Here is an 18,403-nt window from a genome sequence, read left to right on the forward strand (position 1 = left end):
CTCAATCATGGAGCATGATTTCCTAGGCATGATGGATAGGAGATTATGATGCACACCAGTAAAATTTTAGATTTTTAAAAATTCTTTGAACAGTTGGTGGCAAGGAAAGAACATAGAAGATACAGTATTTAAGACCTATATTAGGTCTTTGAATTGTGTTCCATAGATCATTCAACTTTTCATTCTTATGTAAAGTTTATATAACTAAAACCTGATTTTAGAAAAGTGAAGGTTAAGCTAAGAATTTTATCCTTGAAAACTGTAGAGAGCCACTCAAAAATAAACACTTAATTGCTTCTAGGATTGCTTTCTTTCTTTTTGGTTCCCACGTCTACCTCTTAAGAAAATATTTTCCATAGATTTTCCCCATCAAGCTGAACTTAAAGCATTATTCTCTAACTTCACTTTCATATGTTTGCATAGATGATTCTCCTTCCTCCCACTCCCATTCCTTAAATCTGTTCTCTCCTTTGTATTGAGTTATTATCTTCCCTTGAAGTACATACATACAGCTCAGGTGCTCATCTATGACTTTATTTATTTTCTCAGGTTTTTCTACTTTTTCTCCTTTGCTCATCATCACAGACTACTTTGTTTTACTTATCTCTTCACATTTTGTAGTCCCCTTAGCATAAATTAAGATCCTTGAAGTGTCCATGAGATACTTGTAAATGTTTATGAGAGTTGTTTTCAGAGAGGAATCACAAAAACAGGGCAAGTTAGTTAATTATCTTTTCGAATATTGGGAATATTGGAAATATTGGAGGAAGAAAATTACCACTTTAGAGAATGGAGACAAGTTAATGTAAAGGTAATGACCAGCAACCTTTTTAACTTTAAATTTGTTTTTGGTACAGAAAAATGTTGTTTGATTTTGATTTCAAGCATGCAAAGCCAGAAAATAAGGAAGGAAAGAATAAAAGAAGTTGAAATGTAAATGTAGTAGAAAGAAAATTATTTAGGTGGAAAGAGAGTACTACATATATACATATATATATATATATATATATATATATATATACACACACACACACACACACACACACACACACACACACACACACACACATTTCTTAGGACAAGATTTTAAATATCTTCAGAAAATTTTGATGGGGTTTTTTTTTTCTGACTTCATTATTTAATAAGGTGCTCTAGGAAATTTATTGATTTGTTGAATGGAAAAATAAATAAATGACTCTTGAAAAATTAATAGAACACTTTAATCATTGTAATGATGGTCTTAAGTGTTGAAACCCAAGATAATTAGTTTGGATTTTCATAGAATATACCTATTTGTAATCAAATCTCTCTGACTGGGTTCCTGTGGTTCTCACTTTATTTCCTGGTGGCTGTAACTGATTGAAGGGTGTGGCAGTGCTTTAAGACAATCATATTCTCTTTCTTATTATCAAAATTTTGTTATTTGTACTCTTGAACAAGTTTCATATGGTTCCAAATCCAATAATTTAGGGATTTAGCTGAAATCAAAAAGGAATTTTAAAACAGCCCAATTGATTACTATATTACGTATTCTATTCTTTGCTTTATTAGCCGTGATAGTAGAATTAAGGTTCAAGTCCATTAGCACATGTTGTCTGCACCACAAAATTCTCATGATCCTCTGTTTTTCACTTATTTCCACAGCAGTGAACCTACGGTGTCATAGATAGCTAGATCATGACCACTTGAGGAAAAAAAGAGATGCAGTAACAGATGGATTATTAAATTGAAATGCAAAGGTGGGCATGGAAATGATTTCATTTTTAAAAAGTTTTTATGTGCAGAAAATTATTTTCCATGACCACAGATTGTTTTTTTCATTCCAGCCTATATTAAAAGTGAATGCTATTAATTACAAGGGTCACCAAGCAAGAACCTTCATGTAAATTTATCACACTTGTAGCAATAAAATTAATAGTTAATTTCTTAATGGTAATGTGTTAGCATCATATCACTGTATCTGACAACATATACAAATGTCTAACTTTGAAATTTTATAATGTCTTTCATGCTATGTTTATGAATAAGTTGTAAGAAGTACAGAGTGAATGGATGCAGTTGTTGGTGATGGTCAGATTTCTACTAAAAGGCAGGCTTTTAGTCCTGAGAGAATTCTAGAAATTCCCTTGACTTTATGCTTGAACATTTTAAATCAGTAATTTGAATGAGTAGATGGCAAGTTGTTGAATCTTCAAATGACAAAGAAACATTTCAGCAATCTACAACAGTAGACTGAGTTAAATAAGTGAGATTTAATTGGGAAAAACATACATTTATTGATTTCTCAAATGGAAAAACCATGGCTAGATAGCAGTTATGCAAAAAAATAAGTTGAAACTAAATAAGAATAAGCCTTGTGATAACAGACAAGAATATTAGAATGTATTAAGAGAGATGTGTCCAAATGGAAAGAGAATTTCATCTATATTCAGGTTCCATCTAGATTGCAGTACTTTGTAGTGGACATAATATAGTCATAGATAAATAGGAGCCTATCTGTAAGAGTAGCTGGAATGATGTGGAGACTAAAAAATATATTATTGGAAGACTAGAAGCTGTTGCATGTAGATTCATTTAAGTAACCTGAAAAGATAATATTTGAAGAGGAATTTAGAGCAAAGAGCAAAGGTTGGAATTTGAAGCAAAGAAGCATCATCAGGGAAAAATTCTTAATAGCAAGAATTTTCTACTGGTGAACTGAATTGAGTTTCTCCTTATTGGAGATCTTAAAGATTTGAGGTTGACTAACCATTATTATCCTATATCGTATTCATTTGGGCCACAAAACAGGAGCATGGCACGTAAACAATTTGAAAACATGCTCCACTTGGGGAAAAAATTTAATTACAGTAAAATTTAAATCAGCTAACAAATAAATTTAATTATTTTTAATTGTGGGAGGAGGCTTGATATAATAAAAAATATACTGAGTTTACATTTTTGGATTCCATCTTTTACTACCCATGGGACCTGAGAGAAGCCATTTTACTTCCTTACATTACTTTTCTTATATGTGTAATGACAGGACTAGTGTGGGAGTAGGGCTGTACTAGATGGTCTATAAAGTAACTTCCAGCTCTCAAACTATCACTTTTTGGTGATAACATAAAGAATTGATTTTTCTGTACGTGTTCATGGGTTCCTCTATAAAGAGCTTTGATTTAAGGAAATGAATGTCCCAAGGTACCAGTCAATAAGGCTTAGTACAATATGGTGTATTTAATGGAATGTTTTGTTTTAAATGTAGCTAAGATTTCATATTTCATGAACTTGATAAAAATAAGGTTGCACAGTGCTAACAAAACTTCGTTTTTGAGTATCATTTGGTGGGTTTGTTATAGTTCCAATTTTTTTCATGTGTGGATTGAATTAGATTGCTTCTGAGTTTCTTCTAGTTCTGAAATTCTGTTATTCAGTGATAGCAGTCTTTTCAGGTTTCAACTGAATTCAAGAGAGGGACTAGACATAATGAAGGTTAGGAATATTTATTCTGCAACTGAAAAGGAGTGAGTGGTGGTCATGATTAGATGTTTGAAGGAAGAAGTCAGAGTAATTTCCTCAGTGAAGGAGGAAGCTAAGTATTTTACTGTAATTAGGAGCAAGTAAGATTTGAGTTTGGGAACTTGAAAAGCAGAAATCAACAATCTGTGTAGAATGACAAAGTAAAAAGAGCATTAGTGAGGATTTTACATATACATATATACACACACATATATATTTTAAGATAATATTTGGTTTTAAATTATCATAATTTAGGTTTTTTTATACTTACGATTCTAAATGTTAATTTTTTTTTTTTTCTAAAATGTAGTAGACCAAGAGTTTGGCTTATATTGTACTGACCTAAATTTCTTGTGTATTTTTGTGATCATCTCCATGTATCCAGATTATATGTTTCTTTCTTCTTTTTTTTTTTCCAGATCATATATTTCAAGAGCTTTTTGTGTTATGTTTTTATGTTAATATGCTTTAAGCATAAAGTTTTCACAGGGCCGAACTTTCACATCAGTTAAATAGGGTTTGTGTTCTTGAACCTGAAAGTTAATTAACCTGATAAGAGGAGAATTAGTAGTTGTAAGGAAAGTTAAGTTTTATCAAATTTTAGCATTTGGGTTTTCTCTATTTTTGCTACACTGACTTCTGCCACACTCTATGCTTCTATAATAGCATGATATTCTGGAAAGAGCACTGGCTCTGGGTTAGAACTTGGAATCAGATCTTATCTCTCACTTACTGTCTGTGTTACATTGAGCAAATCACTTCATCTCTCTTTGTAGTTCAGATTACCTTAAATGTAAAATGAGGGGGGTAGATTAAATGGTCTCTAGACTCTTTCCCAGCTCTAAACCTATGATGTTTCATCCCTTCATTGAAGTTTTACCGTGGAGTTTTAAGCTCAAGGAAGAGACATTTTTACTGCTTTTCTTGTTTATTAATCACAACAATATAGCTTTTATTTCACATAATAGTCATTTCCTTATGTGTCCCTTACCTTCTTTGTGACAGAAAAACACCTAACTAAAAGAGAGCCTAAAAGTTCTGTATTCTTATACACTTCTCTAGGAACCCAAGTTCAACTATTTTAATGATATTTTCATTTATAAAGTTGGTGTGTGTGTGTATTTCTGATTTTGCTTAATTTTTCATTCCTGCATCTGTTTTCTTTGAATTTCTCATTTGCCATCTCCTAGTTTACCCTAATAATCTATCATTCATATACTATAATTTTTCTTCAATGTATTTACTAACTTTTGTGGACCCTCTTCTTCCTTCCTTCCTTCCTTCCTCTCTTTCTCTCTTTTTCTTTCTTTCTTCCACTACAGAAAAGACTCATATTTTGGTATGTACAAGACTTCAATTTTTTATTTCCTTGTATGGGTTATACATAGTAGTTTGCTAGGTCAGAGGATGAAAACAGTTGTATAGCTTTTTTCACATATTTTCAAATTTTTAAAAATATGGTGTGGGTCAATTCATAGCTTTACCAGATTTATATAAGTATAGCTATTGTATAGACATATAATATTATATGATATAGCTATATAAAAATATGACTATTATTTAATATTTGAATCCACAGTCCAAAGATTTTTCCTTATTTTGAAGTATTTTTCTCCCCTGGCCCCTACCTGGGTAAGCATATTTGTTGAAAAATCATTTGTCCTATATATGACTTACAGAAGGCAGTCATGTAGAGGGAAAAAAGCACATTAAATGATATTTAAAGGTTCCCAACTTTAGTGAAGTATGGTCATAATATATTTAGCACTGTATTTTAAAAAGATCAGTGGTGAAGTCATCTTTATGAGAATTAAGTTTCTGTCTTTTGGAAAGACTAAAACTCTTACACCATCAACAAATATATGTGTGTGTGTGTATATATATATATATATATTAGTGCATGTACAAATTACCAGTTTCAGTTATGATTTCTATTTATATTATTCCCAAATCTATTATATCTCCTGCCTTAATCTTTCTTCTTAGCTCTGGAACCAGTTAATCAACTGCTTATAGAATATCTATACTTATATAATGTACAGTCATCTCAAGTTATGCATCTCAAGTGCATATCTAAAACTGAGTATACTGTGAGGTCATTTGAATTAGAAAGGGCCTCAAAGTTTATCTAGACCAACTCTCATTTTAAAGATGAAACTGAGGGGCAGGGAAGTTCAATGAATTCTCCAGAGTCACCCCAGTTGAAAACAGTCACAGGCCCCTTGACTCGAATAGTCACCATCTTTTGTTACTACCTCTTGTTATTTCATCATCTCGCCAAAATCTTTTTTTGTTTTGTTTTGTTTTTTACTTCCTGACTCCCATAATTTCTATATATGATACCAGTCTTCACCTGTTTCTCCCACATTAGAAACTTGTTTTTTGACTTTTTCCCATAGCTCATAGCTCACATAGTCACTATTTCCAAAGGTCAGTCTATTCAGTTTCTGCACTCTCTCTCACATAATTCTGTCTTTTATTCTCATTTTAGCCACGCTAGTTCAGGCTTTAATTATCATCTTACTGGAATATCATATTAGCTTCAAAAGTTTTTCTGCCTCCACAAATACTCCAATTCATTTTTTTGTAACATTGTGAGACAATTCTTCCTTATGTCATTTACTTGCATTAAAATCTATCCACGACTTTAAAGTTCTGTTTCTTTAGCTTAACATTGATGGTCCTTGACAATTTAAGCACATATCAGGGTTGTTGGGAAATCAAATGAGATTGTATTTGTAAAGTGTTTATTTAGTAGCACAGTATTGATGCATATTAACACTATATAAATGCTTATTTTCTTCCTCCATCCCTCAGTCTGGTGACACTCCTTTTCAGACTTAACTCATCTTGCTTCCCACCATACATATACATATACATATACATATACATATACATATACATAGTGTAGTACACTATATGTGTACTACAGTAAAGCTATTTAATATTATAATCTTCTCTTTGTACTCAAAATTTTCCTGCTTTCATTCACATTCTTTAGTTTACCTTCCTGGTCTCCTCAGTCTTTTGATTCTCTAATTTAAAGTCCACTTTAAATGACATCCCACCCCATCACTGGTTAATGATATTTCCAAACTCCATTGACTTGTATCATATAACACTTTATTTTATACCTTTAATCTTGTTATTTTATATTAGTTACTTTTGTTTAGGTATTATTTCCTTACTGAAATAATAAACTTCAGTAGGGCAGGGACCCTCTCTTTGTCTTATCCAAAATTCTGCCTTTGTTTCTTAACAAAACTATAAATGTTTGTTCAGTTAAATTAAACCTAATTAAATGAATCACTTTTTTCACGATGATATTTTATTTTATTTTATTTACTACCTTTCTATTTTGAAATGGCTGCATTTCCTGTTAGGCAATACTGGAATGAGTCTCACATTTCTAACTTTAGTTTATTCTTTGATTTTCCTTTTATTTAAAATATAGATGCTTTTAAAATGTTTTCAAAATTGGCATCTTCCATTGCAATAGAATTATTTTCATTTGGGGGAGCTTTCATTATAGGTCACTTCTTCTGTTTTCTCTGAATGGTCTTTATTTATTTATTTATTTGTCTTTGCTATCTTTCAGACTTTATGGGCACACAGAATCTCAGTTTAATGAATACCATTATGATGTCCACTTCTATGTAATGAGGATATTTCCACATCCTGGCCAACAGTTCATACTAACATTGCTTTGCTGATGTGGATACAGTAATAACTCACATATTCGGAGGCCGCCTATGCGGCAACCTCAGCTATCCGGAACACCACCAAGAACCTGGCAGTAAGCAAAAAAAAAAAAAAAAGAAAGAAAGAAAGAAAGAGAAAGAAAAGAGGCCTTTGAGCAGCCAAAATAAGTGTTGAAAGGCTCATGCCTTTTATTTATTGGAAAATTCCTCATATTTTTACTCAAAACCTATTTGCCCATTTGGGACACAGTTTTAATCACCCTACTTATAAGTCAGCTTCTTTTGGTAGGAACATTGCTAACAGCAAGAGGTAACAACAAGGTATAGCATAGTATAAAAAGCAGGCAGAAGAACAGAAAGGAAAAAAAAATTACCTTTTAATTTAAAAATAAATTATCCTACAGACTTTATTTTTGTGTTGATATTTTTCCTCTAGTCCCAATACAGTATAATAATAATTGGTGTGCATCATTATTATCCTAGATTCCCAAAAAAAAAAAAAAAAAGGATTAGGTATATTCCATTTAAGAAGTTAGGGAAATACAAGATACAAGTCTTTCTAAAACTATCTTAATGATTAAATTCTTTAAGTTAATACTTTAATCTAGAAGATTAATTTGTGAAACATTTTATTGCTCTGAGACTGAATAAATGAAGGTGTATAGCCTAATTTTTTAAAATTTGAAGTCCTATGCTGCATTTGTCAAGTTAACAAGTCTTTTGATAAGGTATTTCAACATTTGTTTTTGAATAGCTGTTAAATTGAATACCAATAAAATTTGTTTCTCCAAAATGTGTTGATAGTTTATGATTTTGTGAATTGGTATTTTGCTAAAGTTGATGATTATTTTATGGAAAATGTTTCCTGTATATTAACAAACATTTGGCAAAATGAAAGGAAGACTTTTATTCTTGGGTGGAGACAAAGGAAATTAAGTACTTCGAGAATTTTCTCAAGATTTTCTTCCTAGAAAATTAACAAAGCACGTTTATCTCAAGTTTAACTTAATTTACATATGATAATTTAGAAGACACCTGATAATATACATTGAAAATCAGATTTTCTATTCTGAACAAATTTAATAGCTTTATTATTTTATTGTTAATACAGATACACTGGGAATATGCTATTAAACTCCTTGTTGTGTTTACGTACACTTACAGCATACAGGCAAAATAGTATTTATTATCTCAGTAACTTTTGCTTTGAAGAGCAAACTCTTATTATAGTATTCTCTCTAATTTGCTATTAACTAATGCTTCGTGTCCAATTCTTGATTTATATTAGGGCTTCAAAACCTGCTTTTCATCTTTATAATTCTAATGTATCTGATGATATAAATTTGGGTGTTTATTGAGTAACATTTTATGTTGCTCATGCTTTTCTAAATTAAACATTTTATATTTCTTTTTAATTAAAAAAGACCAAAAGAATTAAGATTACTTAAATGAGCCTTAGCAAAAAAAAGTCTTCTTAACTCGGCTTTTTAAGAGTTAACTTCTTAATATTATTTACTATAGCAACATAATTCCATTTATTAGTTTTGCATTGCAAAATAGTAATTATAGTGTTAGCTCTTAAATAGGAATGTCTGTATTGTGTTTAGTGTCTAAATACTTCATTTTCCCTTGTTTTTCAATTTTTACGTACATCTTATGTTAAGGTATATAAATTATTAAATTCCCTGTTACTGATTGATGGATATGGGAGAGGGGGAGGTATATGTGTTTTTTATTCCTCCTCAGTTATAGATCTAGCTGAAAGACAGTAATAAAAGCTTTAATAAGAAACAAAATCTTAGTCTCCTAATTATTTCTAGAATTTCCTAATCATTTCTAGAATGAATACTTTATTGCAAATGGTTCTTGATCACTTAATTTTTGAATCAAGTTTATAGTTGAATACTATATTACACATAAATATATTTTGAGACAAGAAAACTTTTCCTTACATAATATTCTGTTACTGCACCCTAAATATTTACTTTGAACCAGAAGCAGCTGTTATTAAAAGCTTTTTTTTTTTTTTAATAAGAAATAAGAGTAATTGACTAGTGTAAATAACTTAACGTTATCAGAATCTCCTTTCTTACTCCTTGTCACTTCCTTCTTTCCTCTATACAAATAGTATAGGTTTTTCATCCAGCAATAAGATTCAACTTTATAGGAAAATTTTAGAATATTCAGCATTAGCCTTTAAGTTTTTTATAGCTGCCTTCTGTTAGAGTAGATAAGACCAAAACCTGAGAGAAAAGTGTTAAGCCCTACAATTTACTGCTCAACAAGTAGCATTTATTTGGTACCTGAGTCTTTGGGTAATATATCCCTCCTTATACTTCCCATGACTGCCCCTCAACTCACTCACCTAAGAACTTTGCCTCGTTTATTTTGAACTCCCTCTTCCTTATCTTCTGTCAAATATCTTCCTGCTTGCTACTTTCTCCTTTTACTCATCTTTACATGATGAAATCAGTTTATTTCATCCAATCTCTTCCGATATTTGCTCTTTAATCCCCACTCTTAAATTTATTTTTATTCTCTCTGTTATGACTGATTTTCTTTTGTCAACTCCTCCCCCTCCCCCCCAAAACTCTTCTGTCCTCCCCTCATTCTGAGTCTCAAGACTCTATTACAGGTGCCTTCATTTTCTCTTTTCACTCTCTTTAACTTTATATAACAGTCTGGCTTCTAACCTTATTCTTCCACTGAAACTACACTTAATGATCACATAGTTGCCAAATCCAGTAGCTTTTCCCTCAGGTTTTCATTTTCTTTAAACTCTCTGCAGGCTTTGATCCTATTGATCACTGTACTTTGATGTTCTTCTTTAGCCACTCTCTTGTGGTTCTCTTATCTGACTTCCTTCTCTTTCTCTTTTCCTGGTTCCTCCACCATATCATATCCTATCATAGGTGTTGCCCAGGGATTTTTTTTTTATCTTGGGCCTTCTTTTCTTCTTCTTCCTCTTCCTCCTCTTCTTTTTTTCTTTTTCTTTTTCTTTTTCTTTTTTTTTTTTTTTTTTTTTTCTACTTGGTGATCTTATTATTTCCCATCTCTATGCTGATTCTCAAGTCTAACTTTACTGTCTTAAACTCCTTGCTGACCCTCCAATATTATATCTGCAAATACTTTTCAGAGCTCTCAAACTGGATGTCTAGTGGAAAACTTAAAATCAGTATATTAGAAACAGAATTCGTTATCTTTTTCCCTAAACCATCCCCAACTTCCCTTTTACTATTGAGTATGACACCAGACTGTCAGGCTTATATTAGGAGTTATTTTGAATTCCTCACATCTCCAGTTCCTTCATATCCAATCTCTTGTTGATTTCACTTTTACAATATCTCTCATGTGTGTCCCCTTCTGACACTGCCACCACTGTAATGCAGATTCTCATTACTTTTCATCTAGACTGTGATAATAGCATGTTGGTAGAAGCCTTTTTAAAGGACTTTTTGGTCAGATGTCCAATGTATTGTAAATGAATGGAAAAAAGTATCAATTGTTTACAATGTGGGAATACAACTTAGATAAGTAAGCCATCCTTTCTCTTTAACACTTCAAATGGAAGAAACAATGCATATAAAAGGTTACAAGGAAAGGTCCGGTGGTCCTTGGGGTTGGCAGCAACAAAACATCATTGTCGTTTGCACTGTTAAAATTGCTCCTGTTTCCCATTATTTCACTTATAAATATGTATGCTCTGTCCATATTCAAGCCCTTAAGCATGTATTATCAAGGAAAAAAACATATAGATGGATGTAAGTAGTGTATGGAAAGAGAGGTGGGGAAGGGGAGAAAAGAAGGTACACATATCAATATAAAATAATGCTATCCAGAAGGTTTTACATAAGGTGTCATTAAGTCCATCTAGGATCATCTAAGTATACTGAAGAAGATACATTTGAATAAACCCCAGGAGAGGGAGAAGTGTTCCATCTGGAGGAAAAGTCCTAGAAAAGGGCACACAGAGTAGTATGTCAGGTGCATTCTTAAAAGTACAGTTTGACTATAGTCTAAGGACCATTAAGGGGAGAATGCTGGGAAAATAGCCATGCCCAGTTGAAGAGGTTGTTGAATTTCAGGTTAACAAGTTGAAGAGGTTTCATTTATTCACAGTAATGGTAATATTAATAAAAGTATTAAGATTTCAAAGGCTTGGTGGTAACACTATTGATTTTTATTTAGTATTTCCAGTTACACATATTCTGGTACCAGAATATGACCTAAAATTAATAAACCTGAAATGACTTTCCCAAATGAAAAGTGACCCTTTAACAAATATTGAAAGAATTAATAAATAGTAAATGGAAAAGGGACAAGCCATAAATGTACAGCTGTGGCCTTTATCCAAACCCTCTTTAGCAGGCAGGGCTACTTAAACTGTTTATCCTGAGCAAAAGCAATGACAAATGATATTCAGGTTAAGAGAGTTAAGATCGTGAAAGACAGTAAGCATGCATACACAAACTGAAAAGGGAGTAAGAAGACAGGGTTTCTAGCTAAGGACATCATGATCCTAGAGTCTTCAACAAAGCAAAGTAGCTTAAGGGAAGTGAAGAAAGAACAGGAAAGTTCTATGAAGTGAGCCTTTGGCAGAAAGTGCTGAGAAGATAATTTGAGTATCAAAGTTGGATCAGTCTTTAGGAAGACGAAGTTTGAAATGATGAGTTTATCCAGGGGGAGGCATGATGTTCATGGAATTGAAGTCAAGGGGAAAAACAGGAAGTTAACTGAAAGTTGTGAGAAAGGTAATCCAGCCTTGGACCTTCACTAAACTATGTGATCTTCCCTTAAATCACTTACCCTTTGTTTGCTTGTCTTTCTCTAGTGTGAAAGGGAAATAATAGAAGTTATCTTTTAGAGTTGTTGAAATAATGTTTGTAAAGGCCTTAGCACAATGCCTGGCATATGGTAGGGGCTTAATAAATGTTTATTGCCTTCCTTTTTTTAAAAATTGATTTTATAATTATAACTTTTTTTTGGACAGTACATATGCATAGGTAATTTTTTACAACATTATCCCTTGCACTCCCTTCTGTTCGGAATTTTCCCTTCTTTCCCTCTACCCTCTCCCCTAGATGGCAGGCAGTCCCATACATGTTAAATATGTTATAGTATATCCTAGATACAAAATGTGTGCAGAACCGAATTTCTTGTTGCACAGGAAGAATTGGATTCAGAAGGTAAAAATAAATAGGGAAGAAAAACAAAAATGCCAACAGTTTACACTCATTTCCCAGTGTTCCTTCTCTGGGTGTAGCTAATTCTGTCCATCATTGATCAATTGGATGTGAATTAGATCTTCTCTTTGTTGAAGGTATCTACTTCAATCAGAATACATCCTCATACAGTATTGTTGTTGAAGTGTATAACAATCTCCTGGTTCTGCTCATTTCACTCATCATCAGTTCAGCTCTCTGTATTCATCCTGCTGGTCATTTCTTACAGAGCAATAATATTCCATAACATTCATATACCACAATTTACCCGACTATTCTCCAGTTGATGGACATCCATTCATTTTCCAGTTTCTGGCCACTACAAAAAGGGCTGCCACAAACAGGTTCCTTTCCCTTCTGTAATATTTCTTTGGGATATAAGCCCAGTAATAGCACTGCTGGATCAAAGGGTATGCACAGTTTGATAACTTTTTTGGGCATAATTCCAGATTGCTCTACAGAATGGTTGGATTCTTTCACAACTCCACCAACAATGCATGTGTCCCAGTTTTCCCACATCCCTTCCAACATTCATAATTTTTTCCTGTCATCTTAGCCAATCTGATAGGTGTGTAGTGGTATCTCAGAGTTGTCTTAATTTGCATTTTTCTGAACAGTAGTGATTTGGAACACCCTTTCATATGGATGGAAATAGTTTCAATTTCATCATCTGAAAATTGTTCATATCCTTTGACCCATTTATCAATTGGAGAATTTGCCTTCCCTTTCTTACTTCAAACTATGTACTAGTGACTTTGGCATTCCATTTTTGACAATTTCTGTGAAACCTTATTAAATGAAAGTGATTTTTACAAATAGGCAAATTGGATTCATCAAGAGTAACACTTTTTTTTTTTTTTTTTTTCTTTTTGACATGATTGAAAGATTGAGATATCAGAGAAATGCACCAGCCCTGAAGTCAGAAGGACCTGAGTTCAAATGTGACCTCAGACACTTAGCACTTCCTAACTGTGGGATCCTGGACAAGTCACTTAACCCCAATTACCTCCGGAAAATATTTTGATTTCTAACAAGACTTTTAGTCCGTGATAAGTCTTTCAACAAAGTAGAGAGACATGAATTACATAATAGACCATTACGGAACTGTAGTTGTACTCTAGATGCATTTCAACCTGGTTGAATCAATGGAGTAATAATAAATGTTGGATTAGAGGAGTGTTTTGAGTGGAGGCTCCCATAGGTTTTTCCTTGACCCTCTGTAGTTTGACATTTTTGTCTATGTCCTAGATGAAAACAAAGATATTACACTTATTAAATTAACATGTAACACATTTAATGAGGTGATCATACATATGGATGCCAGATTCAGAATTCAAAGAAGAATCTTCAGTATACTTTATAGTCATAGCTTCTGTTACAGAGGAGACAAGGCTATATTATTGTTCTTGTGTATGAGATCTGGAGGATATAGCAAACTGTCAATTCATTGTGACTAAGTAGTTTGACAAAAAAGTTGAGTTCATTAGTAAGGGCATTGTGTCCAGAATATGATCATCTTTCTCCCCCACCTCCCCCATCATCTTTTCTCTAGTGTAAGGATTTAACAGGTGCTTAATTATCTAGTTCTTATTGAAAATGAGATTTTTGATGTGGCCCTTTTGTAGTTCTGGTAAACAAAGCATTTCTTAGTATTTCATATTCAAAAATTTGACATGAACATCTTAAGTGGATTGTGTTTATATATGTTATAATGACTTGAGTATTAATATTAGTAAATATTTTAACATGATTTGAGAGATAAAGAATATTTTGATTTTACATATAGTGGCTTGACTTCAGATTCTAAAGCTGGAATTCTGAGGTACTGAAGGTACTTAAAAAGTATCATTGTAAAAGTAGGACTCAATCTCCTTAAGAATGATAGGCCTCAAAAACATACATTTCTGTCAGCAGAGAAAATAAATTGGGGGAGGGAAAGTATGAATGGACAAAAACGCATAACTGGTTTGTAAGAGAATTCCATTCCTATCCAATTCTCTGATTCCTCAATATATGAAGTCAAAATCGGTGACACGAAGATTCACTTTGCTCTGCTTTATGTCCTAATTATAAGGGGCTTGTATTTTATTCTAATAAGGTAGGATTTATTTTATTTTATTTTATTTATTTCAGACTTGTGATTTCATTGTATACAGAGAACTCTTACTATGGAAATTCCCACCTATGCAGATTGTCATTTCATCTGTAACTTAGTCTTCTAGGGTTACTTAGGGGATTGAAAAGTTGAGTGATTTGTTTGTAATCATTGTGCTAGTGTGCGACAGAAGCATTTGTCCAAAGGTCTTCCTGATGTTCAAGGAAATATCACATTGCTTTAACATAAATGTGTATATGTATTAAATAGGTGCTGATAAATAAACTTGACTGTTATAAGAAAATAAGTGCATCAAATAGAATACTGTATGTATATTTTGCCACTGTGCTGATCAGAAGGTTTTTCTGGAGATGACTTTGGTTAAGCAGTTTACACAAAGAAAGATGGATTTTATTTATTGTATGGGAAAAAGTTTTTTAAAACTTGACTTGAGGGAATCACTTTGGTTTTATATAATGTGCATGCAGCCTGGGCAAGTAGAGATTGTTTAAAAAGTAAATATAGAAATTATGCAAAGTACTACTGTAACATTGACTGGTGTGTAGCATTGATAGGGAAGGTGACTGAACAAATTGTAACATGAATGTCATAGAGCTTTGTTGTGTCATAACAAGTGACAAGGAATTTGGAGCACCTTTGGAAAATTTGCTTAAATATATGAGCAAATTAAAAGGTTCCGGAAAACAACCCTAAAAGACATTAAAATTCAGATTATATCTTTTTGAAATTCTAATCCTTTATCACCAGCTGTCTTGGTACATTTCCAACTACAGGTCCTGGAGGTATCTCAAACTCAATGCATCTAAAGCAATTCATTGTATTTTTCTCCCTAAATTTTTCTTTTTTTGTAAATTCTCTACTTCTGTAAGGGGTACCACTATTTATCTTTCATATGTCTGACTTCACCACTCTGATTGGAGACATCCTCATATCCAATCAATTGCTAATTCTTTTCAGTTCTGTCTCCACCCCTCTCTTGTTCATCCACCAACCTATTTCAGACCTTTGTCACCCCTTACCTGGATTGTTGGAATAGCTTCTTAATTTGGCCTTCCACCTTCTAGCCTGAAGCTTTTGTAATTCATTCTCTACAAAGCAGCCAAGGTAATCTTCCTCAGTCAGAAGTCTTACCCCTTCTTTTCTTGCAGAAGAACCCTCAGTGGCTTCCTGTTGCCTCTAGAACAAAAATGCACGTCATTTAACATCCTTCTCACTCCACTCTATCTTTCCAGTTTTATTTTTATGTCGTTTCCTTTCACACACAATGTTCCAATCAAATTGTCCTTTTTATTCCAAATATAATATTCCATCTCAGTGTCCCACATCTGAAATGTCCACCTCTGTTAGGATTCCTTATTCTCGTCCAGGGCTCATCTCATAGGTCATATCCCATGGAATAGCTTCCTTAATTCTTATATGTTGTTCTCTCTCATATACGTACGGACAAATGGATGCATACTCATCTATTAATATTCTGTTGAGGGAAGAGAATTTATCTTGTAAACTTCTTGAAAAGGGGATTCTAAAAAAATATTTATTTATTTATGTATTGGTCTTAATATAATTTTTACAGGCCTGTCTTTATTTTTCCAACTATATTGTAAATTCCTTTTGGAAATTTGACTCATGTCCATTTGCCTTTACCTAATTCAGTAATTTAGCAAATATTTAATAAATACGTGTTATATGTATATAGACAGTATTTGCTAACTTCTTAGATCATATGAAAGAATGATAGCCTTTTAGATTGAACATACCTTTCTCAGAAGGACTTTCAAAAAAACATCCAGAAAGGGGATGAGACAAATAAAACTTTTCTATTAGTCCATAAAGAAATTTTAACTTTGCAGGAAAATTTATACTTCCTCAATTTTATTTCTAAAGAAAGGATTTGACATTTAATTAAGTTGGAACTTTTCTATTCCATGTGTTTAAATATAGCTTTTGTAAATTTACTTTCGGTTTTATACATTTTTAAGCATAATATTTCTTGTTACAGCACCCTTGGTGACTCTTCTCGGTCAAACCTTTTTGAAGATGCAACAAGTGCTCTTGGTGAGTTTTTGCTTGCTTTCCTTTATTTTTCTTAATTACGGGGAAATGCAGATAACTTCTTAAGAGTCTTCCATATGTCAGTATTGATTAATACAGAATTGCTCATATTTCCTTAATAACATAAAAGTTTAGTAGGACAACATGACTTAATTACAAAAGAACCTTATCATGTAAAGGAAACCTTTGTGAATGCATTAAACAAGTGTCTTATGCCAAATTGTGCAATTTGTCAAAGCAGGATTTTTATGTATCACATTTATTTAAGAAAAGTTGCTTAAAAGAGTGGTTTAGATTGCATTCTAAAATCTGATGCATTACATAAAAATAGAAGGTATTAATAAAGATCAGATGTTGGTCTTTCATAAAATCTAATGCCTGGGAAAAGTCCTATTTTTACATTTAAGGAATAGTTCTTGGAGGGAATAAGAGCTTATGAAGTGAATAAAGGGAGTCTTTGAACTTCTTTGTCTAGTACGCAAGATTGTGCCCAAAATAAAGCTTCTACTTTAACTGAAAAGCAGCCTAAAAGTCATTCTATTTTGGTAACTTATTGGAAATTTTGTGCTTAATATTTATTTTGTAAAGGGTACAATTTGTACCAAAAAAGGAGTCGTTTGCTATGCCATATATAATAGTAAATTTTCAATTAACAATTATCTAAGATGGTCATGGTAATAAAATAGAAACACTTCTCAGTACCTGAAGATTATTTATTGATCTCTCGCCAATACATTTCCTTTGCTTAGACATCTGCCACCCTAGTTCAAATTCTTATCTCCTCACATCTAGATTTTTGAAAGAATTTATGATGTTTCCAGTCATATGCTTCAGATATACAGACCTATTTGCTATTTCTCAAATATGAAATTTCTATTTTTTGACTAAATGCTGTTTGATTAGTTGTTCCCTAATCTTCAAAAGCTTTTCCTCTAGGCTTTTCTGGCTTTCTTCCAGCATCTATTCAAATCCCATTTTTTGCAGTTGCTTCTGTGACTTCCTTTTACAATGTGCATATGGGCTGTGAGATTACATAATGGATAAAGTACTAGTCTAATCAGGAAGACTAGAGTTCAGATCTAGTCTCTTACTCTTCTAGCATTGTGACCCTAGGCAACTCACTTAGCCTGCAACTCATTTTTCCTCAAATGTAAAATAAGGAAAATAGCACTGCTCTCTAGGGTTGTAAGGTGCAAATGGGGTAATAATTATATAGCTCTGACTGTGGTGCTTGGCACATAGTGTGCATTCTATAAATGTTGACTGTTGCTGTTGTTGTTACCTCGTTATTTGCATGTTGTTTCCTTTATAGAATGTGAGCAGGGGCTATGTTTTTGAACCCTTTTTTGTATCCCTAATGTTTGACACAGTTTGGCTCATACTGGGTACATCTGTACTTTAGTGTTTGCTGACTAACATTCTTCTACTTTCTCATTCCATATTTACCAGCTTTATCAGAGCCACTGGAATCACACTTCTCTCCCTATTCTCCTCCCCCAACAATAATCAGTCTTAATCTTTACACTAATATTAGCTGATAGGTATTGCAATAAGGGTGAGGAAGATCTGGGTTCATACTTGGTTTTGGAATTTTTATATGTGTTGCTAAGCATGTTACCTTTAAGCTTCAGTTTTCTCATCAATAAAAAGGGAGGGAGCAATAATTGCACCAATTCTACAGAATTCTGAGGGGACTAAATAAAGTAACATGTAAAGTACTTTGCAAACCTTAAGACACTATATAGACATATATCTATGTATCTATATCCATCTATATCTATCTATCTATCTATCTATATATGTATACAAAT

At 32.7% G+C, this 18,403-nt stretch overlaps 1 protein-coding gene across 1 annotated transcript in view; it reads left to right on the forward strand.

Annotated features, from left to right (window-relative positions):
* RAD23B (RAD23 homolog B, nucleotide excision repair protein) overlaps positions 1-18,403 on the forward strand; it is an 84,504-nt gene that overhangs the window by 51,223 nt on the left and 14,878 nt on the right. Inside the window, exon 5 of the mRNA XM_074282987.1 lies at positions 16,540-16,595. Coding sequence (XP_074139088.1) covers positions 16,540-16,595 — 56 coding nt within the window. The remainder of the gene's footprint in view (positions 1-16,539; positions 16,596-18,403) is intronic.

The sequence above is a fragment of the Sminthopsis crassicaudata genome, chromosome 1 (assembly GCF_048593235.1).
Source record: "Sminthopsis crassicaudata isolate SCR6 chromosome 1, ASM4859323v1, whole genome shotgun sequence".
NCBI lineage: Eukaryota > Metazoa > Chordata > Mammalia > Dasyuromorphia > Dasyuridae > Sminthopsis > Sminthopsis crassicaudata.